The sequence below is a fragment of the Leptopilina heterotoma genome, unplaced genomic scaffold, assembly GCF_015476425.1.
Source record: "Leptopilina heterotoma isolate Lh14 unplaced genomic scaffold, ASM1547642v1 Lhet_182, whole genome shotgun sequence".
Taxonomy (NCBI): domain Eukaryota; kingdom Metazoa; phylum Arthropoda; class Insecta; order Hymenoptera; family Figitidae; genus Leptopilina; species Leptopilina heterotoma.
In genome coordinates, this window is record NW_025110899.1 from 870,530 (window position 1) to 897,704 (window position 27,175).

Here is a 27,175-nt window from a genome sequence, read left to right on the forward strand (position 1 = left end):
AAAAATGTTAAAAATCGGCTATTTAATTCTTCATCCATTGCTCAGTTTAAAACAGAAGTAATCATTTTGTCTTGAAAATATTGTATAAATTCTTTCTCTTTTCGAGTAGAATCGATTGTATGATATTCCTTTGTAATAATACCCTATATACATAAAAATGAGAAAAATCATAATTTTCTATGATAAATATAGGTTATGTTTGATCTAATAAATTTCTTGACTTATACTTATTAGATACGTAGGGTATTATTTTTCATTTATAATGTATTTAACTGAAATGTGATAAAAATTAAAATTTATAATTTAAATATACAATATTCTAAAAAGTAACAATCAATAACAAAACAAGTCTTTGACATCTTTCATAAAACGTCAAAAGCACATTTTTAAGATGGAGCCACTTGCCAGTGTATCTTTTACCTGTATTGATTGATATATACATATATATATATTACTGAACCGATATAGAATTTGGTAGCAAAATTTACTTTTAATTTTTATGTGCTGTAATAAAATTAACAGCATTGTTCTAAAAAGAAAGTATTGGAAAGCATAAATTATACAATAAGTTGTCAAAAATAGCTTTTTATCGGTAAGTATAAAAATGATAAAATTTATTTATACATATTTACTATTGATTATTTTAATATTTAATACCTTTAATACTTATTTATACCATGATTTTTACTTTAAAACATATTATTTCTTGATTGTGAATCTTGTAAATAGCTTAAATTTCTTGCACACATATATTATACTGTGTCGCGCATATAAAAAACATTTTTTTGAGGTTAGAATTCTTTGTTTTCATCGTTTTCATTATTAATAATAATTTCTCTGAATTTAATTTATAAACTCAGTTTTTTAAAATAAATTAATAAATTAAAATTGTATTAAAAAACGGAGTTTTGAGTGAATTAAGCATTTTTCTATTATTATTATTATTATTATTATTATTATCATTGTTATATTATAAATATATTTATTCTTTTACGATGTTTTTAGATTTCCACGATGACGGACGCTGTTTGCAGTGCACTTGGAATTGACAGAGTCGATTTGCGAGGAAAATTGACTTTAATTGAAGAACAACATGGAAGCGATGCTAACTTTCTTGTAAACACTTTCATTTCATCTTCTTTACAAAAAAGCCAAGGAATATGTCTCGTATTGTTTCATAATAACTTCGGTCACTATCATAATATAGGTATGAAATTGGGTTACAATTTAAATGTTTTACGAGAAAGAGGTCAAGTTTCAGTTTTAGAACCCATGAAGCTAATAAGAAAAAATATTCACGATCTTGGCCATGACTCTGTGGATGCTGCAAATGCTGAATTCGATGAAACTAATTCGGAGGATGATATTAGTGGTCTCAGTATTATGGAACGTGGACCAACGATTGTACGTAAATTGATTGATCCATTGAAGAAGCAAATTTACGAATTACTCAAAAATCAAGATTCTGTTATGGTGATTATTGATGATTTGAGTCATCTTTTTGATCTTCAAATGAATATCAGAGACGTGTGGTTTTTTGTGAGATACATAAGGAGTTTCGTTGAATTCGAACAATCGCTTTCAATGTGCATTTTAACACACACCTATAAAGCTGATCCTGATTCTTGTCAACCGGATCTTATTGCAGTTGGTTTAAAACATATAGCACAATTGATTATTGTTGTCGAACCTTTGAGTACCGGTCTTGCGAAAGATGTGTCTGGAAAAATGAATGTTCGATGGAAAATGGATTCTATTAGAACAAAATATAATTGGCCTGAGAAGCTTTCGTATCTTTTCAAATTGTTGGATCGTCAAGTTAAAGTTTTCCCTCCCGGTAGTTCAACTCTTCTTTTCTAAAAATTACGGTTAATTATGAAAATAATTTCCTGTTTTGATTAATGAAAGAACGAGTGACTATTAAACAGGTATTTTAAAAAAATTAAATCGTATGCTGGATCAGCGTATAAGAAATTAAAAGAAATGCTTTTATAAGAACTTTTGAGATAATTCGAGTTTTAAAGACTGCGATATTTTTGTATATAATTATTTTTATAATAAATACTAATGTTAATACACTTTTAATATTAATGTTTAATAAATACTTATACAATAATAAATTTTTAAAGCATTATTAAGAAAGAATTATCAGTTATTTTTCTTTTTCGTCAAAGAGAAAAAGAACCAAAAAATCCAGGCATTGATAATTTTGTTTCAGACAAAAAATACAGTTTAAATGGAATAAATTTGTACCACAATTTGCTTAATTAACTGAAATAATTTATTTATAACAAAAAGAAGTCTATGTACAAAACGTGTGCTTGATCTTATTTTAAAGAATATTAAAGTATTCGTAAAACCGAAATTGATAAATATTTTCAGAAGCCTTAATTAAATAAAAACTGAAAGAAAATTTTAGGATCATCACACAGTGCAACTAGTTAAAGAACAGCTCAGTCATTTTTATCTTGTTTGCAATTTTTTTTCATGCCTTAGATTGGTATTTTACGACTGTTATGTCTTCTTATTGTGCCCTTGACATATTTCGGCGAGACCAGGTTTTCATCGCTAGCTATGCGTCGAAGTCTTTTATCTCTAGGTCAAAGATATTAAACATTTTATAATTATTGTTGTAGCATTGTCCTCTATTATTAAAAGAAAGTAAACTTTTTTTTCAAATATTCCGAGTTGTAAATCCACAGTAGTGTATATTTACATTCTGTATTTTTAAAATTGAAAGCAACTTACTTACTGGCTTTTTTTATTCGAAGGAGGAATTGGTGGAAATAATTCTGAAGGACTCAAAATTGGGTGGACAATCGGTCCCATTATTTTCTCTATTTCCGGTGGTTCTTGAATTGGTGGAAGTGGCGATTGTTCCCAGTCTGATTCTGCGGAACTAATTTAATATTATATATTATATAATAATTGATAGAAACGAAAAATTAGAATTAATCATGCTTTACTGTTATTCCAGCAAAAGAATATAATTAGATCTCTATAATAAAATATTAATATTCAAGGAGTAAATAAAAATCAAAATATTATCAAGACTTATAATTACGATTTTTACTTGTTAAATTAAAAAACAGTGAATACTTTACCTGCTGGTCGCCCTTAAATCGGAATTAAAATTGTCGAAACTAAATCTATTCGAAATTGGAGGTAGTTTGCCAACATATTCTAAAGTGGCGGATAAATCTGACATATTGTCCGTATAAGTTGCGGAATGTATTTCTTGCTGATACATGGCGTATAAATTTTGAAGATCAGGAGGAAGGGACAATTGACCGTCTGGAATTAATTTATTTTCATTCGATTATTATTTTCTGTGTTTAAAAATTGAAATATTTAATTGAGTTTTTACCTTCCATTATTCGTCTCTGACGTGTAATAATTTCGTCCGAAATTTGCCGCTGTCTATCGTATCGAAGCAGCATTAACTCTCGTCTCCTTAGTTCGTGTTGCTTGACTAATCTTTCACTCTGCAGCATCATTTTATCAGCCTCAAGCTCATGGACCCTCAACATTAGAGCCAACAACTCTCTTTCTTCATCGGAATTAATCCGCGATGGTAATTCCTGAAAATTAGTAGAAATTTTTAAATAAATAGACAGTTTATTAATTTCTTTGAGTCTTACATCCTCTAAAGTTGCTCCGCGTTTTCTGCAAGATTCGAGCTCTCGTTCAGTGGCCATTCGCATTTCGGAATATCTTTCTCTTTCTCTGCTGATTTCGGATAATTCCGCCCAAGCTTGTTCCACAGCCATGTCATCCTCCTTACCATCCTCGATGAAATCTGAATATATTTTTAATCAGAAATTGAATTTGAATCAAAAAAATGTCTAAATTTTGTCGAGAAAAAATAATTATTTAAATCCAATTTTTCAGAATAACAATATCGAGACATTGGGAAATGACAGCAGTTAAATTCATCATCAGGGTTACAACAAAAATTTAATTTTCTTTTTCCCTGACTTTTCCCTGATTTCCAGACAAAATAAAAGAATATTTTGATTCACTCTCAAAATATAATTGTACAATTATTCGAAAACATGAATAGTTTTATTTAAAATAATTAATTTTTAACCGCATTATTATTTTTCTATAGGAATTAAAATTCTTCAAAAGATTCAAATTCAAACCTTTTTGAAATTCAACAACTTTTGAGAATATTTATTATAAAACATAAAGAAATCGATAACTCCAAGTCTTCGACTCGGAGTGATCGATATCTTCATGTTTTATAGGTGACCAAATGATCATTCTTTTATAAAATCATTGTTTCTCTAACTTCTTCAAAATTATTTTCATCAGTTCAATTCAATTATTAATTTTTTCAAAAAGTTCATCTTTGAGAATTTTTAAATTTATTTCTTTACAATTCACTTTTACGTGAAATTAATTTTTTAATTAATTTAATTGAAACCTTTTCAAAATTCAATTATTTCTAAAAATTCACGCTATGCTTTAAATATTGAATTATCTAAAATTTTAACTGAAATTCATTTTTAAATCATTTCTTTTAGAAAATTCTACGAAAATTAAATTATTTAAATACAAATAAAATGCAAATAAATAATTTATTGAATAATTGAATGTTTTTTAAAATTGAATTCACACAGAGAAATTAAATTTTTTCCAGTACTTTTAATAAAAATCCCTGACTTTTCTGACCAATTCTACTTTCCCTGATTTTTCCCTGAGCATATATATTCGGTCGATTATGATTACAATCGGTGCGGTATTTTTTTATCGACAATATACGATATTTACAATCGATAATATTACAATAAAGAATTTATAAGAATATAAATTCTAATAATATTTGCAATTTAATTTTATTCAATATGAGATCGATTAATCAAGCTCTAAACTTGCACGAGGCTGAAATGTGGGTTAATAGCTTTCGAGCATACCCTACATTTCCATAATTATAGAAAATTTGAGTTTGAAATTAACTACTCGATGAAATATGGTGTCCATAGCATAGAAAAGTTGAAAGAAATGTGAGAATAAATATAAAGTTTTTTGACAATGAAAACTACAATTAAAAATAGTTTTGAGAATTTGAATGAAAGTAATATTGTCGCTTGTGTATACTATGTAAATCTAGTCTAAAGACGTTGAGCACGCGATTTCTGTCACGCTCTATCACTACTTGCCTGCGTCATCGACCTCTTCTATTTGTGAGACAGTTCCAGGGCGAGAGGATGTTGATTCCCGGTTGGCTTTATACAGTTTATTGTTCCTCGATTCCCAGTGAGATATGACCTGATGTTGTTGTTCAGCAGCAATATTTAAACTCAATAAATGACTGTCCATTTCCATCAACTTTCGTCTGTTTCAAACAGAAACAACAGAAAAAAGGAAAATCTTTTTAGACACTTGTGGATTTCTACTCTAGTAATTAATCTTATAGACATTAGTTCGTAGCCTCTAAAGTTTAAAAATAGGTTTCAATTATAGAAAAATTAGTATATCAATGAAAATAGACTTAAAGTTTGTTTATTTATTGAAACCTTGAATATTGTTCGAGTCAGGGTCTGAATTGATAAATTTCCAATAATGCTTCTTTTAAGAATTATAGGTATAAATACAAAAATAAAGAAATTCTAATTCTAATTCTAATTACCTCAGTCTCATTTGCTCCTTAAAAACGGATACTATTTTCTCTCGAAGTGTTTTGAAATCCGTTCCCCTCTGATTGTTTGTCTTTAATTCATCGAATCTTGGCCTATCGTCTGTCATCTTGGTTCTCAGTCTTGAAATTTCGTTTTTAAGATCGCTAATGATGTCTCGATATTGGGAAACGTGGTAGGAAACGTCAAGCACATTTCTTTCGACTTTATTCGAAATTCGATTGGCGCGGTCTGCGTAGATAAGAGTGTTTCGACTTTCGTCTCGATGGATTGTTGCCGGTGAGACGTGAGCAATCATTACAGTTCGACAGTTTCCACTTAGAGCATCTTTGAGTAGTCTTGTAAGTTTCGAGTCCCGGTAATTGACATATCGAGCTCCGCCGGATAATGCGTTTATACAATTTCCCAAGGCCAGGAGCGATCTGTTGATGTGAGCTCCTTCCTGAAGTCTCTTGCCCTGATTCTGAGGAAAAGTTTCATAATCTTATTATTTCATAGAAAATTAAAATTGCAAACAGAACCTAAAATTGTATCTTTCTTCAATTCTTTTTCCTACCTTTGTTTGTTTGGCCCGCTCGGATCCGGCCAAATCGATCATAAAAAGTCTCCCCTGGGTTATTCGGACCCTGTGTCGACTATCCCTGTCAACTGGTTTTGCGGACTGTTTTACGATGACACTCAAAAGAGCATGACTCCTAGAAGAAGTTTCATTTGCCGCTGTTGGTTCCACCGTTCGCGCTCTGTTCCCTTTGTGTAAAAGTTGCATCACCTGTAAAACCCAGTTTCTTCATTGATTATCATTATCTTTCTTCAACGTTACTTTTTTAGTTTTGAAATTTAAATATGGTTATTCACCTCGTCTGTGGAAGTTGTGGATACTTCCGTGAGACCTGCTACTTGACTGTAGCGACCTCGAGACTCATCACGCAATTCCAAGTAACCCGAGGAAGGATTCAACAGGTCTCGAATATTCTCATTATAAATTTCCATATAGGACATTGTTACCTTGGATAAGTATAAATCTCATTAGACAATAAATACTATTCATTAAGTCAAGTTTCTTCAATAAATAGATCTAAATATTTACCGAATGTTCAACATTTTCAGGAAGCCGACGAGTTGCAAGGAAGATATCGTTGAGGGCTCGAACCATGATTCCACGATTCGACGGACTGCCAACCATTGTGTGAGTTTTTCCTGCTCCAGTCGCTCCATAGGCAAACACTGTCGCATTATACCCGAGCAGTACATTTTGAACTAGAGATCTTGTTGTTCCTTCATAAACCGCTTCCTTTGAATTTTTCATCAAATGTTTAGTATAAAAATTCTATCGGTAAGTATTTGTTTTTCTGAGTTTATTTTAATATAGGAAAAAATCACTACCTCAAAGTCAATGCAATACTGTTACTTTATTCAAAAAGCGAATCGTTGCTGATGTTGAGAAGGTTTTTCTAAGGATGCAACAATTTTGATATTCTAACAATATGAAGTCAAAAGTGACTATAATTCACTTTTAGAAAATAAATTCAATTTTGACAAAATATGGGACTAATTAAAAAATTAAAGTCCCATTTTGTAGGCGACAATTGATTGAAAATATTTTGTTTATCAAATATTGAGAAAATTTATAATTTAGTTTACAGAAACTAATATTCATCATCCTTGTGCAATAATAGCGATATTCAAACATTTGAAGAAGGGCTCACGTGTAAAAAATCGATCAAGATTCCCTATAGCTTCACCTTGGTTGCCGTATATATGTGTTGAAATAAACTTCACTCGGAAAAATAAACAAACAGCAATTGATCTAATTTAATATAATGCAGTACAATATTATACTGACTGCGGAAAATTAGTTTTTGTACTACATTCAATTTAAGGAACAAAAGTGAATTTTTCTGTTTATCGTTCTTTTTATCAATATCGCTGTGTAGAGATAATAAGAAATGACAATATTGTTATTGTAATAATAGAATCGATATTTTATTATTAATATACCTGAGTGGAATCTTCTCCGAAAACCACGTCGAATAAATATTGTCGAGGAAAAGATCGCTTTTGTTTCTCGACATCCACATCTTCTATCATCACCATCTAAAAATTGGTTTTATCACAGATTAAATAGAATTAAAGGTAATTAGTTCTAATTTACTATTCTGTTTAAATATTTCGTTCAATTGAAACTGAACTTTAATTAATTTGATTTTAGTTTACTGTTATTGATTGTTATTGATTAAAATCTTTGTTATTTAACTGATTTTACTTCGTCAGAAGAGTCATTAGTCAAAGAGAGCGCAATTAAGTGTCTTATTCAGTAACACAAGCGTTGTTTGGTCAGACCGAACGACTCGGTTTTTTCTACTTGGAAATTTAACGTTTAAAATGCGCTAAAAGCGAAACCATCATTAAGATATTTTTTGTCACGATTAAAGTATTTCTATAAAATCCACAAAAAATTTCTTTATAATAAATTGTCCAATGTACCTTTTCATTAATGGCGTGAAGAGATCTTCCCGATTCAGCTCGACTGAGAGGTTTAATACGAACTGCAACCTATTAAAAGCATTTTGTAGTAATATTTCTGCATGTACTATTATTTATTATTTATTATTCTTTATTGTTATTTTCTATTTTTTATTTTTCAATATTATAATAATTATTATCTCAATATTCTTTTGATTCGGAATTTTAAGAAAATATTTTTTTTAAAATGAAAAACAATTTTGAAAATAGGTACGTTTTTTTTTAAAATATTTTCTCTTAAAAGTAAGAGAATAACAAGTTTGAAATAAGTGTAAGTGTTACTGACTCATGTTTCATTTTAACTATTGTGCATCATTCACCAAGCTTTTATGACTTTAACATTCTATCAGTGTCATCAATCGATTTTCACCAACGTCCTCGACTTTTACATATTTTTATTGCACCTTGTCTCCTTTTCATTACCGTTTTTCCAAAACAATTACCTAATATTATTATGATTGTCTCTAGTAAGATAAATTCATTTTTTACGTTTACCTTTTACTGCTATAAACAACAAATAATATTTGCTTTTTTCAAAAACTGTTCTTAGTCATTATTGTTTAATAAAAAGGCCTAAATACCGATTTTAGTCTCGACTAATATAGTTTCAAATCTTTACAATTCGTGCAAATAATAATAATTTAATCACAGTTTAATATTCTTATTTTTGACCATTTTCTATAAATTTCAAACATTTGTACCATTTTTTATGTTTACTAACAAATTAAAAACACAAACTTAAGGGTATCAAAAAGCGTTGCAGCTTAATTAGTAAATTAACACCAAAAATTATTAAAAGAATCAATTTTTGGTTTAATTTTTTCCATGAATAAAAATGTATCTAAATCAAAACCAAATTATTTTTAAAATCTTTTTAAAAAACAATCCTTCGATGGATTAATTTATTAATCTCTAATGGATAGCGTCACAGATTATTTTAATCCACTTTTGGTGTTAAAATAACACCCCACAATTTTTTGTTAAGAATCTACAATAGTTTGAAACAAATTTTTTTAACGCGCAGTTTTTAGGTAATAATTAAGAAATATTTAATTTTATTATATTAAAACAGAAATTTAATTCTTGATGGTAAACAATGATAAAATTAAAATTGATGAAAAAATAATGAATAATGATGAAATGAAATTAATTGATTAATAAATTAACATTATTTACTTGTTTAATATTCACTTATTACCATTAATTTTTCTTCAATAGGCCGCATCGATTGATCCTTAAAATCACGACCATTACTGCTAGTGCTAGTGCTACTGCTACTGCCACTACTACTACTGCACTGCGTCATCTTCTTGCAAATTTGATGAAAATCTTCAAAAATTAATTTTTATCGCTTCAATTTCAATCCCGGATTTTGTTCATTGAACCTTTTTACAATCATGTCATTGATTTTCAGTTGCTCTTGACATTGAAAATTATTAACATGATATTGAATTTATTTCACTATCAGTAGGTATATAATACGCTTTATCTATTATAATCATCATCATCTCTCTATAATTCACACTATACATTTTCTTTACTGTTCTTAACATTTTCAAATAACACAACTGCACTGTAATTTATTACTTTAATCGCTACGAAAAGTCTTCTTCGATAAAAACGTTCCTTTATTATAATTTATAAATGCATTTTTAAAAGAAAAGAAATTGCAAATTTTCACGCACACATTTCAAAAAACGCTTCTTTTATTTCACAGAGAATAAAATTCAAAATAAATTTCAATGTAAAATTTGGAATATAAAATACTTTAACTAAGGTACTCTAAAAGTCTAAAAAATCAAATTTTCGTACTGGACAAAATGTAATATTTTTACAGGAAAACGAATAACTATAGGTATATAAATATTTTAAGTTTCGATTAAGTCAGGTGAAAGCGGGAGATTAATTATAAATTATATTCCTAATAATTTAATATACTATTTACATGATAAATTAGCAATTATATATTTAATTATTTATTTTGAAATTAATTTTTAGGAAGAAAATTGAAGTTCACAAGTGAAAAGAAGAAACACGACTGACACAGCGGCGGAACCACTGACATAAGGGGAGAAAATTTCCCTTCGCAGGTTCACGATGGAATACCTGCGTAGTTCGTACACCTGCGCAACACTCTCTTTTTCGATCTTGGATTTATGGCAAAATTTAATTCACCTGTTTGCACAAGTCATTACTGCGGTTCCTGAAATTGTAGTCTGCAAAAATTTTTCCATTTTTTAATAGTCTTTCAACACGCAAAAAAAAATTCTATTTGTATATTGAAAGCAAGAAACACGTGTGTGAGTACAAAAATTATTTTTCTGCAAAATTCATTTTCTCTTTTCCTCATTTCGCATAAATTTTAAAACACTAAACTTATTTAAAATTTTTTCCTCAAATGTTAAATTTTTATTTTAACATTCTTTTTTAAAAATAATTTCTAATTTCTCTTTTTGAAAAATAATTTTAAAAATTATAAATAAGATTCATTTTATCGGTTTATCGTTTAAATAATTTGTTTGAATTCTTAGCTGACTCAATAACGAAGATCGTATCGTATATACAATCCGATTGCTCGTAAAAAAGGATTTTTTTTACGATCACTCAGAAGCTCGTGTACTGTAATTTTTGTTATATTTGCAATATTATGCTGCAGTGTGAAAGAAACATATTATTTTTATCTAGAGCCAATTACGAATTTAAATGAATTCTTGAAAGTGAAAAATAAAAATTGATTTTTTGATTTCGCATCTTGTGAATTTAAATAAGAGAAATTAGCATTATATTATTAAACAAGGTAATATTTTTTAGTAATAAATAGTCGTACATTGTACCTATATTTATGTGCACATTAATCATTGCAGATTAATTTTTAAATAGCTCCTTCAAAAATGATAGAAAGCATTTTGAAAATTATTATTATTTTCTATAATCACTTGCTCACTTAAATATAAATGAACATTATCAAATATTAATGAATGTTATAGAAAACGATCATTAATCGTCTTTCTGATTCAAGAATTTTTTCCCATCAGCATAAAAATTTGTTCAGAAAAGTTAGACCATAATTTTGTATTTTAAAAGAAAAAGGTGAATTAAATTATAAACTTTAGTTTTAGAGGAAGCGTAAGGAATATAATTTCCAAATTTAAACAAAAATTCCATTTAAATAAAAATTATAATTTTCCGTTATTAAGAAATAGTTTTTAATTTTCGTGTTTAAAATGTTGAAAATTAAATTCGTCAAAACTCCACTAAATAGAATTTAAAATTTAATGTCCCCTGCTTTCATATAAAATACGAAACTTTTTCAATTCTTTGTCAGAAATTAAAAAAGTATTAATATACTTCGTATGATTATTTTTCCGAACGAAATTGTTCCTATAATTAAACTATAAAGTACATAAAAATAACTTTTGCTATTAAGAGAAATTAAACAAAAGTTTTTTCTTTTAAAGCATCTATTAATAATTATTATTTATTTTTCTTCTGTAAATTATTCGGAGAAAGAAAAAATAGTCGAAAACTGAGTTATGAAATAGTTTCCTTTTAAGTATTCTTTTCTTGAATACTAAAAAGAAAGTTTGAAAGTATCACTTCCTGACTTTTACAATCAGAAAGATTAAAAGCTCCGTTAAACTTTAAGCGATGGAAAATTTACAAAATTTCCAATGACCCTAATGTCTATTTTTAAATTTTAAGCTCAGTCACTTAATTAAAACAAAGATTGTAGATATTTATCAAGATTTTTTCTAATGTTAAAAGTAAGAAAGCTGCTCGTTGAGTAGAGAATTTTATGGGGTCTGGTTGCGTGAGACACGGAACATTCGTTCAACCCTAATATTCGAGGTCGACCTTCAATACACACAGTTCCTTTGGAATTTTCGACTTAATCATGGGCTTTTTTTCTAAGGTCACTCAGATTATTACAATTTGATATATTCCTAACACGCAGAAAATTCAAATCAAATTTCGTAGGCATTGCTTGCCTTTAAATAAAATTAACTGTTGTGTTCACCGTTTTTTGTTTGACATACATTTTTTTTAAATTAGCATATTTTTATTTTAATTATCATATAATATTGCTTTTAGATATGTATAGATAGTTCTCTTTAGTTTGTCTTTTTCGAAGCTAATACTAATGACAAAGTGCGTTCAACGTCCTATTATTTTTTATTAGTTCGCTTTACTTGATTGTCCGATAAGACAAAAAAAAGAGCATACTAATATTAGTGAAGGGTCTATTTTTCTAATTTCTTTCTGATGAAATGAAATTCTCTAATCTTTTATTAATAAATAAATTTTTAAATTAAATTTTCTTTCGAATCAATAAACTATTTTAGGAATATATCCAATTGTTGTTTGCAGAATTTCAAATTTCCCTCATGATTTAGAGAAAGTGTACCTAATAATAAAAATTTCCTAAAAAAATATTTCAAAATTGATTGAAAATAATTCAAATTTCTCTTAATTCTTTTAATTCTCTTAATCCCAGGGGGCAATTCACCTGAAGCAACTAAATACTTTACAGGTCCTAAACTTATTGATGAAATAACGAGGTCACTTTATCGATCCTTACACGATAGTTTCTAATCAAGTTCAAGTGGTTTTGAGCACACTATATCTAATTTTAGTAAAAAGTCATTTAAATACAATTTTTCATCAAAAATAATACATATTGTTACTTTTCGTTATTTTCAAATATTTATTTCCTTTTCGACATGACTAAAAAAAGTAATGCAAATAAGTAAACGTGAATAAATATTTGTTTATGTATTTTTTTAGTGCACTTAGTATAGATACTTTAATAGTAGATCGTTTACAATAATTGCAGATCAATTTTATTAACATTACCACATTACCTAACGCAATTACTTATCTAATCGAAATGTTCTTTTTTAAATTTTCTAAAAATATTTTTTTAGTGCCAAACAGGAAATTTACTTCCTACTTTTATTGCAAACTATTAATTCGCAATTTCTTTTTAAATAGAAAAATGTATTAAAAGTTAAAAAATTTACACAAATATATTTATAAAAAAATTCTATCTAATCATGTTTTAAAAAAATTATTTATTTTTTTATAAATTAATTAATTCTACACAGGTGTGTACTCAAAAAATTCTATTTTCTCGATAAGAATAATTCGAATTACGAGTTTTTCTACACCTCTAATTAATGATAATTGAATAATTGAATTATATTCGCAATAAATGAAAACTTGAGTTCCCATCATCGAATTTAAATATACAACTTTAAATATATTGTTAAATTAAGAGAATTATTTTTCTAGTTTTGATCGTATGTGAATCATTGAAAAAGAAATATTTGAAATATTTGAAATATTTTACAATATTTGTTTGAAAATAAAATGATTAAATTTTTAGTTAATGAAACAATGTAATTGAAAATGAGAGAATTTTTTCTTTCTTTCTCAAGTGTGCTTAATGAGAAATCAAATCCAAATAAAAGACCAGTAAAGAATATTAAATACGAGAAAGGCAACAGGAAAAAGTATTCTGCTCCGTTTATCAATCCATTGTGCAATTTCTTGTGGTGTCATTGTTGTAAAATTATGAAGTCGAGCTAACGTTGGCCTTCTGCCCGCAGGTTTCGGTGGTGGTGGTGGTGGAGGAGATGCTGCAGTACTGTTAATTGTTACTATACTGCCCGCCGAACCGTCCGGTTGTTTTTCATCGTCTATTTTCACTGAAGGAACATTTATCGTGCTTGGGAAGCTCTGAAATTTATAGTAAATTAAAATTCAATTTAAATTAAAAATTAAAATAAACGTAATTGATTAAAATATTTTGATAAGTCAGAGAAAACTCACATGAACAGTTAGATAATTTGTACTTGTGTAATCATGTTCACCAAAGGCGTCATTATCTAATGACGACCAAGACCTGGATCTTTCCAAACCAGTAGTATTCTTTTGAAATTGTTTTCTCGCTAGTCTAGGCGTCAATGTTGATTTTAGGATGTACTTGCTGTTTACTTTTTTCAGAGGCACATTTTTCCTGAAAGAATACGTATCATCAACACGTTAATCGTGAATCATCAAAAACAATATTTTCTGAATTAACATTTTCCTTACTTACTTTCTTCTATAAATTGTGTTGACAAAAGCAAATTCCACCATTGCAGCAAACAAGAAGATTGTACAGCCAAGGAACCAAATTTCACTTGCTTTTATGTATGAAACTTTTGGCAAGGAATTCTCCACTTTTGACGCGAGAGTCATAAACGCCAAAATTGTATTTGTTCCTAGAAAAATAATTTTCATCATTTAATTTTTTAGTATATTATTCGATTAGAATGTGAACAAAAGTAAATAGACAAAAACAAATCCATATTAATATTAATTTATTCATCAATAGTCAATACATATTACTGAAAAAAGGAATTTTTCACAATTTTTTTACCTAAAACAATTCTTGGAGGACTTGCGTCCATGTGCAACCAGAAAGAAACCCAAGAAATGACGACAATTAAAATTGATGGTATGTAATAGTCCATCATAAAGAAACCCATTTCTCGAGCTAATTTGAATGTCACTCTAATTGTACTGAAATTTCCAGCTGAAAATTTTAAATAATAGAATTCTTTCGGAATTGAAAATCTTGTGTGGAAGTGTATTAATAAATTATTTACAATCGTATATTGATATTTTAAAAATAAAAAATCGAATTTACCAAAGTGTCCATAATGTTGTTCGGCTGGGGTGTAGGAAACTTTTGATGTATTTACCCACTTATCGACAAGTCTGTATTCTGTTAAATGTAATTCATCGGCAAGAATTATTGGATTTTCGTCCCAGACAATTATCATTTCTTGAACATTATTTGTCCCTGAAAAATTATTATTGTAAATACATTATTTATTTAGTATTTATCATTTAAATAAAGCAAGGTTGACACAAAAATCTAATTTCTATTTTCCCTGATTTCCAGACAGAATTTAAATTTTTTTCGATTCCTTCAAAAAAAAATTTAAATGAACTTCAATTGTAAAAAAAAGATTATTTTCAGAAGCAATAATTTAATTTAAAACTTTAAGAGTGTGGAAAACTTTCATTCATTATTTTCAAAAATTTCAGTAAAATTTGTTTAAGATTCAAACATTTTTAATTGAATTCTTGTAAATTTTCATTAATTTAAAATTTTATAATTATAACGAATGGTATCATTTATAAAAATTCAATAATATTTGGAAAATAGAACTGAAATATTTTAAGAATATAATTTTTTTAGAATTTGAAATAAACTTTGTGAAAAATTCAATTTTTGAGAAAAATTTAAATTTAAATCTTTTTAAAATTCAATAATATATTAAATATTAAATTAAAATTGTTCTGAAAATTCATTGTTGTTTATATTGGTAAAGAAATTCTTTAACTAATTCAATTAATTTTCAATTTTCAAATCAATTTCTCAAAATTTTAATTAATCTGATAATTCTTTAATAAGATTTTTTAAATTTGAGTATTTAAAAAAATTGAAATAATATTTCTCAGAAACCTTTTTTTTTCACAATTTCAGATAAAATTATTTAAAAAGCTTCTGAAATTGAAAGGGAATTGAAGATTGTCAAATATTTCAAAAATGTGCTTTGGACACAAAAAATGTATAATTTTTGTAGTAATTTTTGAAATTTGATATTTTTCCAGTACTTTTTATAAAATTCCCTGATTTCTCTGATTCCCCTAACATGTGACAACCTTGTAAAGTTATTTTAATTTTTAACATACAGCTTTCGAATACAAGTGGGCACTCTTGAACATCAAAAGGAAATTTTTCCAAACGAAGACCACAATTTAGAATTGCCTCCAATCTGTAAAACAAACGTATCCTTTTAATAAAAAAAAATAACACTTTACAAATAAATAAATAACATTTTTTAATTTTTAACATTAAATAAAATTTTGTTGAGTAAATTAATTTTCTTTTCTGAAATTCACCTTGTATTTAAAATAACCATTCCCGAAGGATCAATGGAGATTAGGAGATCTTTAACACCACTGCCCATAATTGCAGAACTTCTTTCATTTGCAACATAAACCGATGGTGTCCACATTAAGTCGTGTGCGGATTTTCCTCCAAAAATTTGACTCTGATAAGGCGCAATATTTTCAAAACTCAATCGTTTGTCCAGATAGCGAAATTGTAACATCATGTGAACATCGAACTCCTAGTAAAATTACAAAGCTAATATTTGAGACTTTTATGCATTTTCTTCTGCCGAGATTTTTAATTAAGAAAAAATGTCTCTACTTACCAAAGTCTTTGCCATATTAGACTTAATTGTATAAATATAAGCTCTGCAAGAAACTTTCACTGGATCATTAGGGGAAATTTCTCCCGGCGGCCTCTGTAATTTATCATATCGACAATCTTTTGTTAATTCTTGAAGTAAGTCCGTCTGTGTTATTGTTGGTGTTACATTTAACGCTTTACAAGTTTCTGTTCTGTGAAATAAAAAATTAATCATCTTTCAATGCCAATTTAAAAATTTATACCTCTATTAGAATCATTTTTAATCAAGATTTTTCTAATTAATATTTTTCATCTTTTTCAATTATTCTCCATTTATTCTCAGAAAACTAATTTTAGTAAAAGATGATAAATTTAATTGTCTTGAATAAAAATGTATATTAGTTTTATTCAGTTTATTTTATAATGCACTCCAGGAAAAGTGCTTATCGAAATAACGTGAATCACGAGTTTTATTATATGAAAAAGGCCATAGAAGAGTAAAGACATTTTTTTCATGATTCCTCATTTTTTCTTCGTCTTGTCGCGCTCGCTTGTAAAATATCAGGAAAAATTATTATGTCTGTATTTTAAAAACTAAATTAATATTCTTTTCTTGAAACAATTGTATATTATTTCTTGTGTAAGATACAAAGCGCAGATGCTAAACTTCATCACAAGACTCCAGCTATTATTTCAAATTTATTACTTCTCTTAATAACAAAAGTCAATCAACTGAATATTCTTCTTTAATTTAAATATCACTTGTTGCGAAGGAAGTTGTTTTTTTCTAAATTTTAATACCTATAAAATTATTTATAGGTACAATATTGAAAATTTAATCAAATTTAAAAACAAATTATTTCTCTTTAGCGATTGAGATAAGAATAAAACTGGGAGTATTAATAAATTTTTTCGCTAAAGGAATAGAAAACTTTGAGAAGAAATATAATTATTAATTGTTAAACATTTAAAATGTGATGCAATATATTTTTTATAATTAAAAGTTTGCAGGCCACACATCTTGCACGAGACCCTGAAAAGCTAACAGTATAAATTTCAAAGACTTTATCTCGTCCCGAAATTTATAGGATAAAATATTGTACTATTTATACAACTTATCAAGCCTAACTATATTAATGTCGTCAGTAATGCTTGCGACAAATAAATGCTTTTTTCAACTTCTTCTGTTTGCCCTATCTTAGCAGTTGAAATTTTCTTGTTACTAACTTTACAGTTCAAACGATTTGAATAAAAGAAATGCTTAATCAAAAGGATATTACGATTTCAGATAAAAAGTATTGCGGTGACGTTTAATTGAGAAAGCTAAATAACCGAGTAAATTCAAGGAGAACTTAATAATATTTCATTGAAAATAATTATTATTTTTAATAACTTTGATTAAAAAACAATGGAGTTTATTTTTTTTTAATTAAAAAAAATGTTTCATTACTACTATTCTCAATAAATAACCTTTATTACTTCGTCTACAGCTCACAAATAATTAATGTTTTTCATAGCTTTTTTTCTCACGTGATTGAAAATAAATTTTTATCAGTCAGAAAGATAAGATTCAACTTAACTCATTTGACTTTCTTCCTTATTTTTCATTGTGAAGTGAAATTGAAGAAATGCAACAAAAGTTCATTATTCATAAAATGGTTTGAAAAAGATTTTTCGTTATTAATTTTTAATTGTTTTTTTTTTCAATTTTCGACAAGATTGAAAAAACTAAAAATTATTTTTAAGGAACCAGTAGACAAGGATAATCAAAAGGTTTTTACAAGATTGATTGAAGGTTGACGTTGAGAGTTATGCTCTATTAATTTCCAAGTTTTTCTATACCAATGAAAGAAATATAAAGTTTAGGAAAAGATTTAAGAATTAGCGCCAAAATAATTATTTCAAATACTAATTAAATTTTTTCAAGCACTAATCATTCGGTAGCTGTCAACATTGCAACATTTATTAGCTTGTCTTATATCAAATGTTGATAGAATTTTCTGTCATTCCTAATACACTACACTATTTTTCAAAGTATGACATCATTTTTTATGGTTATAAAAATTAATACCCTGGGAAAAATGATTAATATCTTTTGTCATAAAATGTCTACTGCGCTTTAATTTTTAAAAATTAATTCTTGGTAAAATTTTTAGTAGCAAGGTATGTAATAAATAAACATTTCTAATTTTAAATACAAAAAAAGGATTTAAGTCTCAGAATTTCTTTTGAAAATTGAAATTCTAATTCTTAAAAAATGTTAAATGCACAATTTGGAAAATTTATGAAATATTTAAGATTGTTTGAAAAGGAAAGTAAAGTAATTTTACAGACATTAATTTTATTATTTAAAAATATTAAAAGAGAAAAGACTTACGAATTTACTTTAAGGGTGCCAGTGGAAAATTGAATGGACAGAATAAAGCTTGACAAAATAAAAACTCTTCCTCCCAGTGTCATTCTAAGCTTCCTTGGCAGTGAACTGATCTACCTACTAAGTGTAACTGATCCGGAAAATTCTTGTGAAGGTAATTTGCTTAGAGTTGGTCTGCAGTTGCTGTTCCCACCATTGGTACTTGTTTGCTCTTTGAAAGAGTCTTAAGAATTGGGTTGAGGTAGCAGAATCTATCTCACGAAAGATTTATAAATTATATTGTAACAAAAATTCACTCGATGCAAATTTATGAATCCTGTTTTTCTTTGTCACGCACAAAAGAAACAAGTTTGACTTTTTAATTATTCGGTACTCATAAGAATGCGCATTATTTGTGAATGATTAATGATAATTTTGTGAATCAGTCTCCGATGAGTTTTTGTTGACTTTTCACAGATTATTTGTGTTTGGATTCGCAAATAATTTGCGAAATAAACGTCAGTATTTTCACTATGAAATTATTTATGAAGACAGTAATTATTGTAGATTTTATCGAGTGATGTTATTAAAAAATATTTATTTTTAATATTTCTTTCTCTATACTAATCAATATTCATTGGCGTCATATGTGGTTTCATACGATGTACAGTATAATTAAGAAGATGAAGATCTTGTAATAAATGTGTAAGTCTTTTGAAATGTCGCTCCGAATACGGAATCAATCCCTCCAGAGATGAATTGAAACCTATTGCTTGTAAATATTCACCGCCAATTTCATTCATTAATGCGTTTATCACCAACTAGAAAAAAAGATTATTTTGACAATATTTACGATTGAGAGTTATAATTGGAGTTTCGAAAGTGTAACGCTAAATATTTGTTTAAAGAAGATTGGTAGAAATGTAAAGAAATATCGTTTGTTTGAATTAGAGATAGTCTTAAAAATAAAATTAAAAAATTACCTGAGCAGCTTGTGAATTTCGACTGTTGGTGTTCCAAATAACAGCACATTTGAGTAATGATTCCTGTCGAGATGGTTTTAATTCACGAATAGTATTTACTAAATTCTCCTCGTTCTTTTTAATAATACCTATAAAAACAATTAGTGTTGAGAAGTAATTATCATTACAAATAATCGTCATTAAAATAAAATTTCGCAATATTATCACTGAGATAATACTTGCTTTTACCACACTTTGCACTTCATTTATGACGTAAAACTATTCGGTGTAAAAATAAAAACAATTAAAGACTTTACAACATTATAAAATTTATTGTTGAACATTAATACCTGTCATTTTTTGTTAATTATAAATTAACAACTTTTGAGATAATTTAAATTTATTTAAAATTAGTATTTTTTATTTGCATACCTTCAATTATCTTTAAACTCTGGAATGGTTTTTCTAATTTTAGAGAAAGATTTAAAGCTTCTGTTAATTGATCAGCTTTGAGCAAATTTGCCAATTTTTGTTCTTCGAGAATTAACTGTTCCTTTTCGGCAATTAATTTTGCTTTATTTTCCTGAGTAATGTCACGCCAAATAATCAACTTTGAATCGCTTCCTCCACTCGCCACATGTGTTTCTATCTTATTCACTATTAAAGAATTAAGAAGAGAAAATTAAGTTAGACTTTAGGTAAAATAAAAAAATTTCTTATAACAATTTTTCATAAAATCTTACCCTTGAGAGCCCAAACTGCAGATTCGTGTTTTTCCAGAGTACTAACGCATTCAGAAGTTTTGACACTCCATAATTTTACTAAACCATCTCCAGACGATGACATAATCTGCATCCCTCGTGATAAAAATTCAGCCCTTATAACAGAGGCTTCGTGACCTTGAAACGTCTTTAATCGAACAAATTTAATAAATTTTGTACATAAAAGTATTCAAATTTCGATAAAAATGATTTAATTTTTACAATTTTACCTTTAAACAATTCAATTCAGTTAAAGACCAAATTTTCATTGTGCAATCTGCAGACGATGTCAGAAGCACTTGATCAATTGGCGAAAATCTAACACACCAAACACTTCTTCGATGTCCGCGAAATACTCCCAATAATTGTAAATTACTCGCATCCCAAAGCTAAAAATTAAATTCTAAATGAAATAAATTTTCTTTTGATGTAAATTATAATTTGTAACTTATAATTTAAAAAAGATGGATTATTTTGTAAAAAACAAGTACCTTAGCAGTCTTATCTAAAGCAGCAGTTGCAATGAACTTATCATTCGGAGAAACGGAAACACAATTAATTTCTGCATCATGTGCTTTCACCGAGAAAATTGCATTGAGAGTTACAGCATCTGCTAAGCATACAAAAATGATTTTTTTAGACTCTACGGATTTTTGTTTGAAATTATTACTTATTTTTGTACTCTTACCACCAGTAACTAATTTTTCAGGAACGTCCCACATTTTTAGACAAAAATCTTTACTGACAGATGCAAAAAACTTTGCTGATGCTTGAGAGAGTGCGATAGAAGCTACCGATTCTGTATGTCTCACTCCTACGCCAATGCAACTAGCCTGTAGAGATTCTCTGTCCAGTAGCCATAATCTAACACTGTTGTCCTAAAATAATTTTTTAAATATTACTTTCTTGAATTTTACTAATTTTACTAAGCCAAATATTTACTTTCTTATGAAAGAAAAAGTGTAGTAATAAAAATAGTCTATTTCCTCTTACTTTACTTGATGAGGCAAAAAGATGTCGATTGGTAGGAGTACTGGTTAAAGACATAACAAAATCCGTGTGACCACCCAACAATTGACAATTCATCGTTTCCAACTCGTATAATTTTATATCACAGCTATTTGACGCTACTGCTAAATGAGTATCTCCTTCGCCAACGTAAACGAGGTCCAAAATTTCTGCACTGTAACCCACTAACTGTAAACAGAATAGTGATAAAAATTAACATCACTTCATAGATTGCGATTTAAATTAATTAAGTAAATTTTTCTCGACAATTTTTTTCAAAGGTAAATTACTTGTTTTTTGCAGTGAAAGGTTTCCAGAGAATGAATTATAATATTGTGGTCAGCAGACACAATAGCCACGCTGTTACTTTTTGCATTATACAGCAAGTGTGTTATAGATAGACCACCTTCTTCTTTTGCAGGATGAACAAGAGAGTTTTCTTGTGTATAAACTTCACTGCCCGATTTCATTTTCCATATTTTGATGACTCCTAATAATCAAAATTAAGAAATTTTAAAATCATTTCAATAAAAAACATTTCTTTCTCAATGGAGAAAAAAGTAATATTTACCCTTTTCACCAGCACAAGCAGCATAGATTTCCGATTTTTTATTTTTCAAAGAATTCGGTAAAACAACATCGGATGGAATGATAAAAGCCCCTTCGATTCCTTCGTAAACAGGTAATACTTTTAGAGAAGTTCCTTTAGAAATATCCCATAATACTAAAACTTTGTCTCGACCAGAACTGGGAATTCATAAAAGAAATTATAAAATAGTTTCAGAAACATCTTTAAAAGATTATTAAAATTGCTTCTATTTTACCTGACCATATGTACTCCGTCTTGATGAAAAGAAATAGATGTAACTTTACTAAAATGACCATTTAATAACAATTTTTTCTGTCCTGTTTTTATGTTCCAACCGTGGATTTTTGTATCATCACCAGCAGCGAATAAAAGTTCCTTTTCCGAATCTGGATGAAATTCTAAAACACTACAAATATAAATTATTAATAGAAAAACTTATTAAAAAAGTATTATTTAGAAATTAATTTTTGGATCAAATATCTAACTTTTTAAAAAATTACCTAACTACTCCTTGAATACCCTTCAAACCATGAGTGCAGGATTGATGTTCTATATTCCAGAGTCTAACACTGCCGTCAGAACCTCCAGAGGCCATGATAATATCTCCATCGAAGAAGGATATTTGAGTTACTGGTCCTTGATGAATAGACTTCCACATTTTTCTTAATTTTGTCTCTATTTGCAATAAAAGTAATTACAATAATTAACCTCTAGCTCCTTCAGCAGTTTTATTAATAAATAATTTATATTTTAAAAAATTAATAACCTTCCCAACTCCATAATTTAAAAAGACTACTTTTATGTTGTGTAATCAAAGAAAGATTGTCCCTACTAAGGGCAAAACAGTTTATAGGATCCTCCTCTTCCTCCTTCTCTGATTTTCCAATTGTCGATTTAATTAAACCTTTGTTCACCGACAGTACGGATACCTGTCCCTGATTTTGGCAAAATAAATGTTCACCATCCTTACTCCACTGTAATAATAAAAGAGAAAGATTACTTGTTATTACGTACTTGTCAACTACTTGTTATTCTCAACAATATTGTATTAAGCAAATAACAGTATACTATTCACGATATAATGTTATTTACATAGATTTTTGTTTAACAAGAAAAGTTAATGGAAATGAGTATGGAACGAATTCATAGAGAATTTCCAAGTTAATCAAATTTATAATTATAAACATTTTTTTTTTTATAGAATTAAAATCAAAAATTAAACTTGCCAGAATATTTCCTCCTGTATAGAAAGCTCCATGTTCCGACTCAACTTCAAAGCTTAAAAATAATAAATTTATTTATAATACATAACCTCTAAACTATAAATATTGATTTTAGTCGCAGGATATTTGAAGTCAGGTGAAGATTCAACACTCTTGAAAATATGATCTTTAACAATACTTACGCTTCTTTCAATAAATTTTCACCCATGTTGCATTAGTTTAGTCAAATTATAATAAGAAAACACATAAAAGTGTATTTTTTCAAGTAAACACACTGTAACTTATGCGACTTGCGAGTCGCTCACGAACCGGAAGTTGTCAGTCCAAATACTCCAGTTGTGTAGTTGATTTCATTTTCAAAAAGAGTTGTGTAAATATATTAAAAAACTAGTTTGAACAATAGGTGCATTATAAATGTTGCGAATACAAATTTGTAAGATTTTATTAAATTTCTTCAATTTGTTAATTTTCAGTTTTACGCACCCCGGTTTTACTTCCTTGCGATGCCAGCAGAAACTTATGTAGGCTTAGGGTTTTACGGAAGACGGAACCACGTGCAAAAATAGGCAGACGACAAAAGTCACGTGATTTTTTTCTGCGCAAGTGCGTAAACCATTCTGCGCATGCGCAGCCTGTACGAAATTTTTGACAGCTGATGAAAAGTTAGGTTATGTTCTATTAAAATCATCAAAAATCAAAATATTTACATACGGTGTATGTTAATTTTTGCGGTTAAATGTCAGAATTATAATTTTAGAACAATGCCTTAATTGGTAATTGAGTAGAGTTAAATCCTTCCATAATTTAGTTGATATAGTTGTTGAATAAATGATCATGGGAAGGTGTTCCCATGATCATTTATTCAACAACTATATCAATGCCTTAATTGGTTATGTGTATCTGTTTTTTTTACTTTCTTTCGTTCATCAGTATAGCATCAAACAATGACCAATTGAAAACTTATTGTAAATATAATAAAAAGAGAGTGAAGAAGGAAAATGAATATTATGAAGTCATTCAGAGAAACACTTTTAAATTCCAAACATGTTCTTATTTTGAGTGGAAGTGGTATTTCTGCAGAATCTGGAATTCCAACATTTCGAGGAGCTGGAGGTTTTTGGAGAAAATATCAAGTTCAAAATCTAGCTACTCCGGAAGCATTTGCGGCAAATCCATCTCTGGTTTGGGAATTTTATGAATATCGTCGAACAGTTGCGGCTCAGGCACAACCAAATACAGTACATAATTTCTATAGATTTGACTAGGAATTTTTATGGATTTAACTCAGCTTTGATAAAATTAATATTTGTTGTTAAACTTAATAAATTTTTTTCTGACAATTAAATGTCAGATTTTAATTTCCATATCTTTTGCAGGCACATCAAGCAATTGCAGAATTTCAAAAAAGATTAAGAGAGAATAATAGAATCGTTTCTATTATAACGCAAAATATTGATGGACTTCATCAAAAAGCTGGAGCTGACAACGTTGTTGAACTTCATGGCTCTCTCTTCAAAACTCAATGCACAAAGTGCAAAGTTATAGAAAAAAATGAATGCATACCAATTTGTCCTGCTTTGGAAGGAAAGGGGTAGGTTTTCAATAATGTTTTTTAACAACAATATTATTAATATATCTTTATTCTTTTTAAAACGTAGGAAAGATTATTAATGTCTAATTAGAGATTGTTTGAAGATCTCCTGATCCAAATACACTTTCATCGGATGTTGCTGTGAAAGATTTACCCAGATGTAATAAAAATAATTGTGGCGGTCTTTTGAGACCTTACATTATTTGGTTTGGTGAAAACCTTGATCAACAAGTTTTATCAAATGCTCGTAAGTTAATTATTAAAAAAAGTAATAGAAATAAACTTTATTTTTTAATAATACACTTATAATTATGAAATTATTAATAGTTAATAGAAAGTATTAAATTAAGTCAAATATTATTTGTTTTTTGTAGATGAAGCTGTGGATTCATGCGATGCTTGTTTAGTTGTTGGAACTTCGTCAGTGGTATATCCTGCAGCAATGTTTGCACCTCTAGTTGCTCAACGAGGCGTTTCAGTTGCTGAATTCAATATTGAAACTACCCCTGCAACTCGAGATTTTCAGTAAGCATTTAAATACTTATTTACTTTATCGTTATTTTTAAAAAAGAGAAAGTTTACTTGTGAGAGATAGAAAGCTTGCAAAAAAAATTATAATACTATATCTTTCAGATATCATTTTGACGGACCGTGCTCGGTGACAATTCCCGAGGCATTAGCTCCTTAGTAAGATTTATATTTTTATTTTAGTGGTATATAGTGAAACCCTTAACATATCAATTTATAAGGGTGGGTTTTTAATTTTTTTTTAACTATTTGGTCGGAACTACGACCTGGTGATACTTGTGTTATTAAAAAGTTTTAGTATATATTGTAATTTAATCAAGATAGATATTTTTTGAATATTTTATTTTGATATAAAATTTATAATCATAAAAAAGAGTAGAAGGGATCATAGCATATTTAACAACAAACGTTTATTTTAAACTTTCATGAAGAAATGTGAAATAAAGAAAACATTATATAATTTGTTTTTATCAAATATTATATTGAATAGATTAACCACAATGAAGAAAATATACAGTATACAGACAATCGGTTTCAAGAAAGGAAACAATAAAATAAATGCGTTTCCTACCTTAAAAGGTAATTGCAAAATTCGGGATATAAAAGTTTACAGATTTCGTTTTTTTTTCTTTTTGGATCGTTCCTAAAATAAAGCGCAATATAGATTTGTCGCATAAATATTGTCATATACACGTAGAATTCACGTGTTTCAACAGTTACCAATAATATTTTTCATGACGAACATAGGATTTGAAATTACATACAAAGTTTTTCAAGGATTTAAATAAAATATACGCAATACTCTTCTTGGCAGTATTTAAATATTTCAATTGATACAAAATATATGTATATCGATGCGTATTTCAAAAACACGCCATTTTTAAATCTAATATACATTCTGTATATTGGATTGCATAAAAATCTATGTATTTGAAATACAGCCCGCCCCGTTGACGGTGTTTACTGATCTGATGTTTCAGCGTTCGTTTGAAGCATCGTCAGCATTTTTGTAGAAAAAGATATTAACCGCAAAGCGTCTACGGAGATAAACGTATGAAAAGTACGAAGAAATTGTTTAAGTTCATGGGCAGTGAACATTCAATAACTTAACGAAATAAAAAGGCGTTTTTTTAGACAATTCATTCTTATAATCGTTTCATTCATTAGGCAAAATTCCTTCGCTACTTTTATCCATTTACAGCATTTACACCGTTGGAATTCGCAGAAACGTGAGCGCGCAAGTCTAATGTTCTTTCATTGTGAAACAATAGTTCTTACGTTCCCTCGGGACGAAAAACGGCTAGACATATCGTTTACGATTACCTAATACGCTTAGCTGGCTGATATCAATAGTAATATACCTATATGTATTAACATATGTTTTTCTTTAAATAATACAATATCACACTGAGCCGGCTGTGTGTGTCCATCGTGTGCCTTCACTATTCTCACCACTTTCGTGATTAAAACATTTCCATTTTATCGCTTTCAAAAAATCCATCCTTATGCACGTTATTCTCCTTGAGGAAAAGAGGGCGAGCAGCGGAAGTCTCCAAGAGGATTTTATTGCTCTAGAACTGGAAGTTCGATGAAGGGAGGATGTCGTTCCTTGATGTTTAATAACATTTGCGAGAGCATGTGCACTTACGCACTAGGTCAACGTCTTTTGTGTATCGTGTACCATTATTACAAATTAGCCGAATCTGGAAGAAAATTTTCTTTTATAATCATGCTGAGAATT

General features: G+C 28.3%; 6 protein-coding genes across 17 annotated transcripts in view; 2 read left to right on the plus strand and 4 right to left on the minus strand.

Annotated features, from left to right (window-relative positions):
• The first annotated feature begins 309 nt into the window (after positions 1-309).
• On the plus strand, positions 310-2,120 carry LOC122500135 (elongator complex protein 6). The gene is made up of 2 exons (XM_043608895.1): positions 310-592; positions 1,006-2,120. Exon 2 carries the CDS (start codon positions 1,015-1,017, stop codon positions 1,858-1,860), a length of 846 nt encoding a protein of 281 aa, XP_043464830.1. The 5' UTR covers positions 310-592; positions 1,006-1,014; the 3' UTR covers positions 1,861-2,120.
• A 131-nt stretch (positions 2,121-2,251) lies between these two features.
• On the minus strand, positions 2,252-9,859 carry LOC122500130 (kinesin-like protein KIF19). 4 transcript variants are annotated; one of them, XM_043608889.1, is made up of 13 exons: positions 9,364-9,859; positions 8,127-8,195; positions 7,641-7,736; positions 6,730-6,933; positions 6,498-6,647; positions 6,199-6,411; positions 5,636-6,105; positions 5,166-5,341; positions 3,642-3,799; positions 3,368-3,581; positions 3,105-3,294; positions 2,749-2,891; positions 2,252-2,595 (listed from the first exon to the last, which is right to left on the minus strand). In XM_043608889.1, the coding sequence occupies exons 1-12, from the start codon at positions 9,469-9,471 to the stop codon at positions 2,762-2,764; spliced, it is 2,178 nt and encodes a 725-aa protein (XP_043464824.1). In that variant the 5' UTR covers positions 9,472-9,859; the 3' UTR covers positions 2,252-2,595; positions 2,749-2,761. The 4 variants fall into 4 exon arrangements, with proteins under 4 accessions (XP_043464824.1, XP_043464823.1, XP_043464822.1 ...); XM_043608888.1 differs by having other exon boundaries at positions 2,753-2,891; positions 9,364-9,858; XM_043608887.1 differs by having other exon boundaries at positions 2,749-2,899; positions 9,364-9,827.
• Positions 9,860-11,653: 1,794 nt separating this feature from the next.
• Positions 11,654-19,312, minus strand: LOC122500231 (pH-sensitive chloride channel 2-like). Of its 3 annotated transcripts, none has more exons than XM_043609062.1 (9): positions 18,797-19,196; positions 16,442-16,534; positions 16,125-16,354; positions 15,915-15,997; positions 14,860-15,015; positions 14,590-14,745; positions 14,266-14,431; positions 13,998-14,184; positions 11,656-13,904 (listed from the first exon to the last, which is right to left on the minus strand). In XM_043609062.1, the coding sequence occupies exons 2-9, from the start codon at positions 16,454-16,456 to the stop codon at positions 13,620-13,622; spliced, it is 1,278 nt and encodes a 425-aa protein (XP_043464997.1). In that variant the 5' UTR covers positions 16,457-16,534; positions 18,797-19,196; the 3' UTR covers positions 11,656-13,619. The 3 variants fall into 3 exon arrangements, with proteins under 3 accessions (XP_043464998.1, XP_043464997.1, XP_043464996.1); XM_043609061.1 differs by having other exon boundaries at positions 11,663-13,904; positions 16,442-16,631; positions 18,797-19,312; XM_043609063.1 differs by lacking the exon at positions 18,797-19,196 and having other exon boundaries at positions 11,654-13,904; positions 16,125-16,371; positions 16,442-16,583.
• A 38-nt stretch (positions 19,313-19,350) lies between these two features.
• On the minus strand, positions 19,351-23,818 carry LOC122500230 (transducin beta-like protein 3). 2 transcript variants are annotated; one of them, XM_043609058.1, is made up of 15 exons: positions 23,498-23,818; positions 23,319-23,370; positions 22,859-23,066; positions 22,593-22,767; positions 22,328-22,498; positions 22,075-22,250; positions 21,794-21,993; positions 21,489-21,692; positions 21,184-21,373; positions 20,987-21,105; positions 20,726-20,884; positions 20,478-20,643; positions 20,167-20,391; positions 19,756-19,883; positions 19,351-19,593 (listed from the first exon to the last, which is right to left on the minus strand). In XM_043609058.1, exons 1-15 carry the CDS (start codon positions 23,521-23,523, stop codon positions 19,396-19,398), a joined length of 2,397 nt encoding a protein of 798 aa, XP_043464993.1. In that variant the 5' UTR covers positions 23,524-23,818; the 3' UTR covers positions 19,351-19,395. The 2 variants fall into 2 exon arrangements, with proteins under 2 accessions (XP_043464993.1, XP_043464992.1); XM_043609057.1 differs by having other exon boundaries at positions 20,987-21,108.
• A 106-nt stretch (positions 23,819-23,924) lies between these two features.
• On the plus strand, positions 23,925-26,643 carry LOC122500232 (NAD-dependent protein deacylase sirtuin-5, mitochondrial-like). 5 transcript variants are annotated; one of them, XM_043609065.1, is made up of 6 exons: positions 23,925-24,029; positions 24,246-24,553; positions 24,692-24,906; positions 25,011-25,153; positions 25,281-25,431; positions 25,540-26,643. In XM_043609065.1, exons 2-6 carry the CDS (start codon positions 24,314-24,316, stop codon positions 25,592-25,594), a joined length of 804 nt encoding a protein of 267 aa, XP_043465000.1. In that variant the 5' UTR covers positions 23,925-24,029; positions 24,246-24,313; the 3' UTR covers positions 25,595-26,643. The 5 variants fall into 5 exon arrangements, with proteins under 5 accessions (XP_043465000.1, XP_043465002.1, XP_043464999.1 ...); XM_043609067.1 differs by having other exon boundaries at positions 23,932-24,053; XM_043609064.1 differs by having other exon boundaries at positions 23,947-24,088.
• Positions 25,895-27,175, minus strand: part of LOC122500229 (protein slit) — a 220,573-nt gene continuing 219,292 nt past the window's right edge. For both annotated transcript variants that reach the window (XM_043609056.1, XM_043609055.1), the window contains one exon: positions 25,895-27,137. In XM_043609056.1, the coding sequence (XP_043464991.1) occupies positions 27,051-27,137 (87 nt within the window). In that variant the 3' untranslated portion in view covers positions 25,895-27,050. The remainder of the gene's footprint in view (positions 27,138-27,175) is intronic.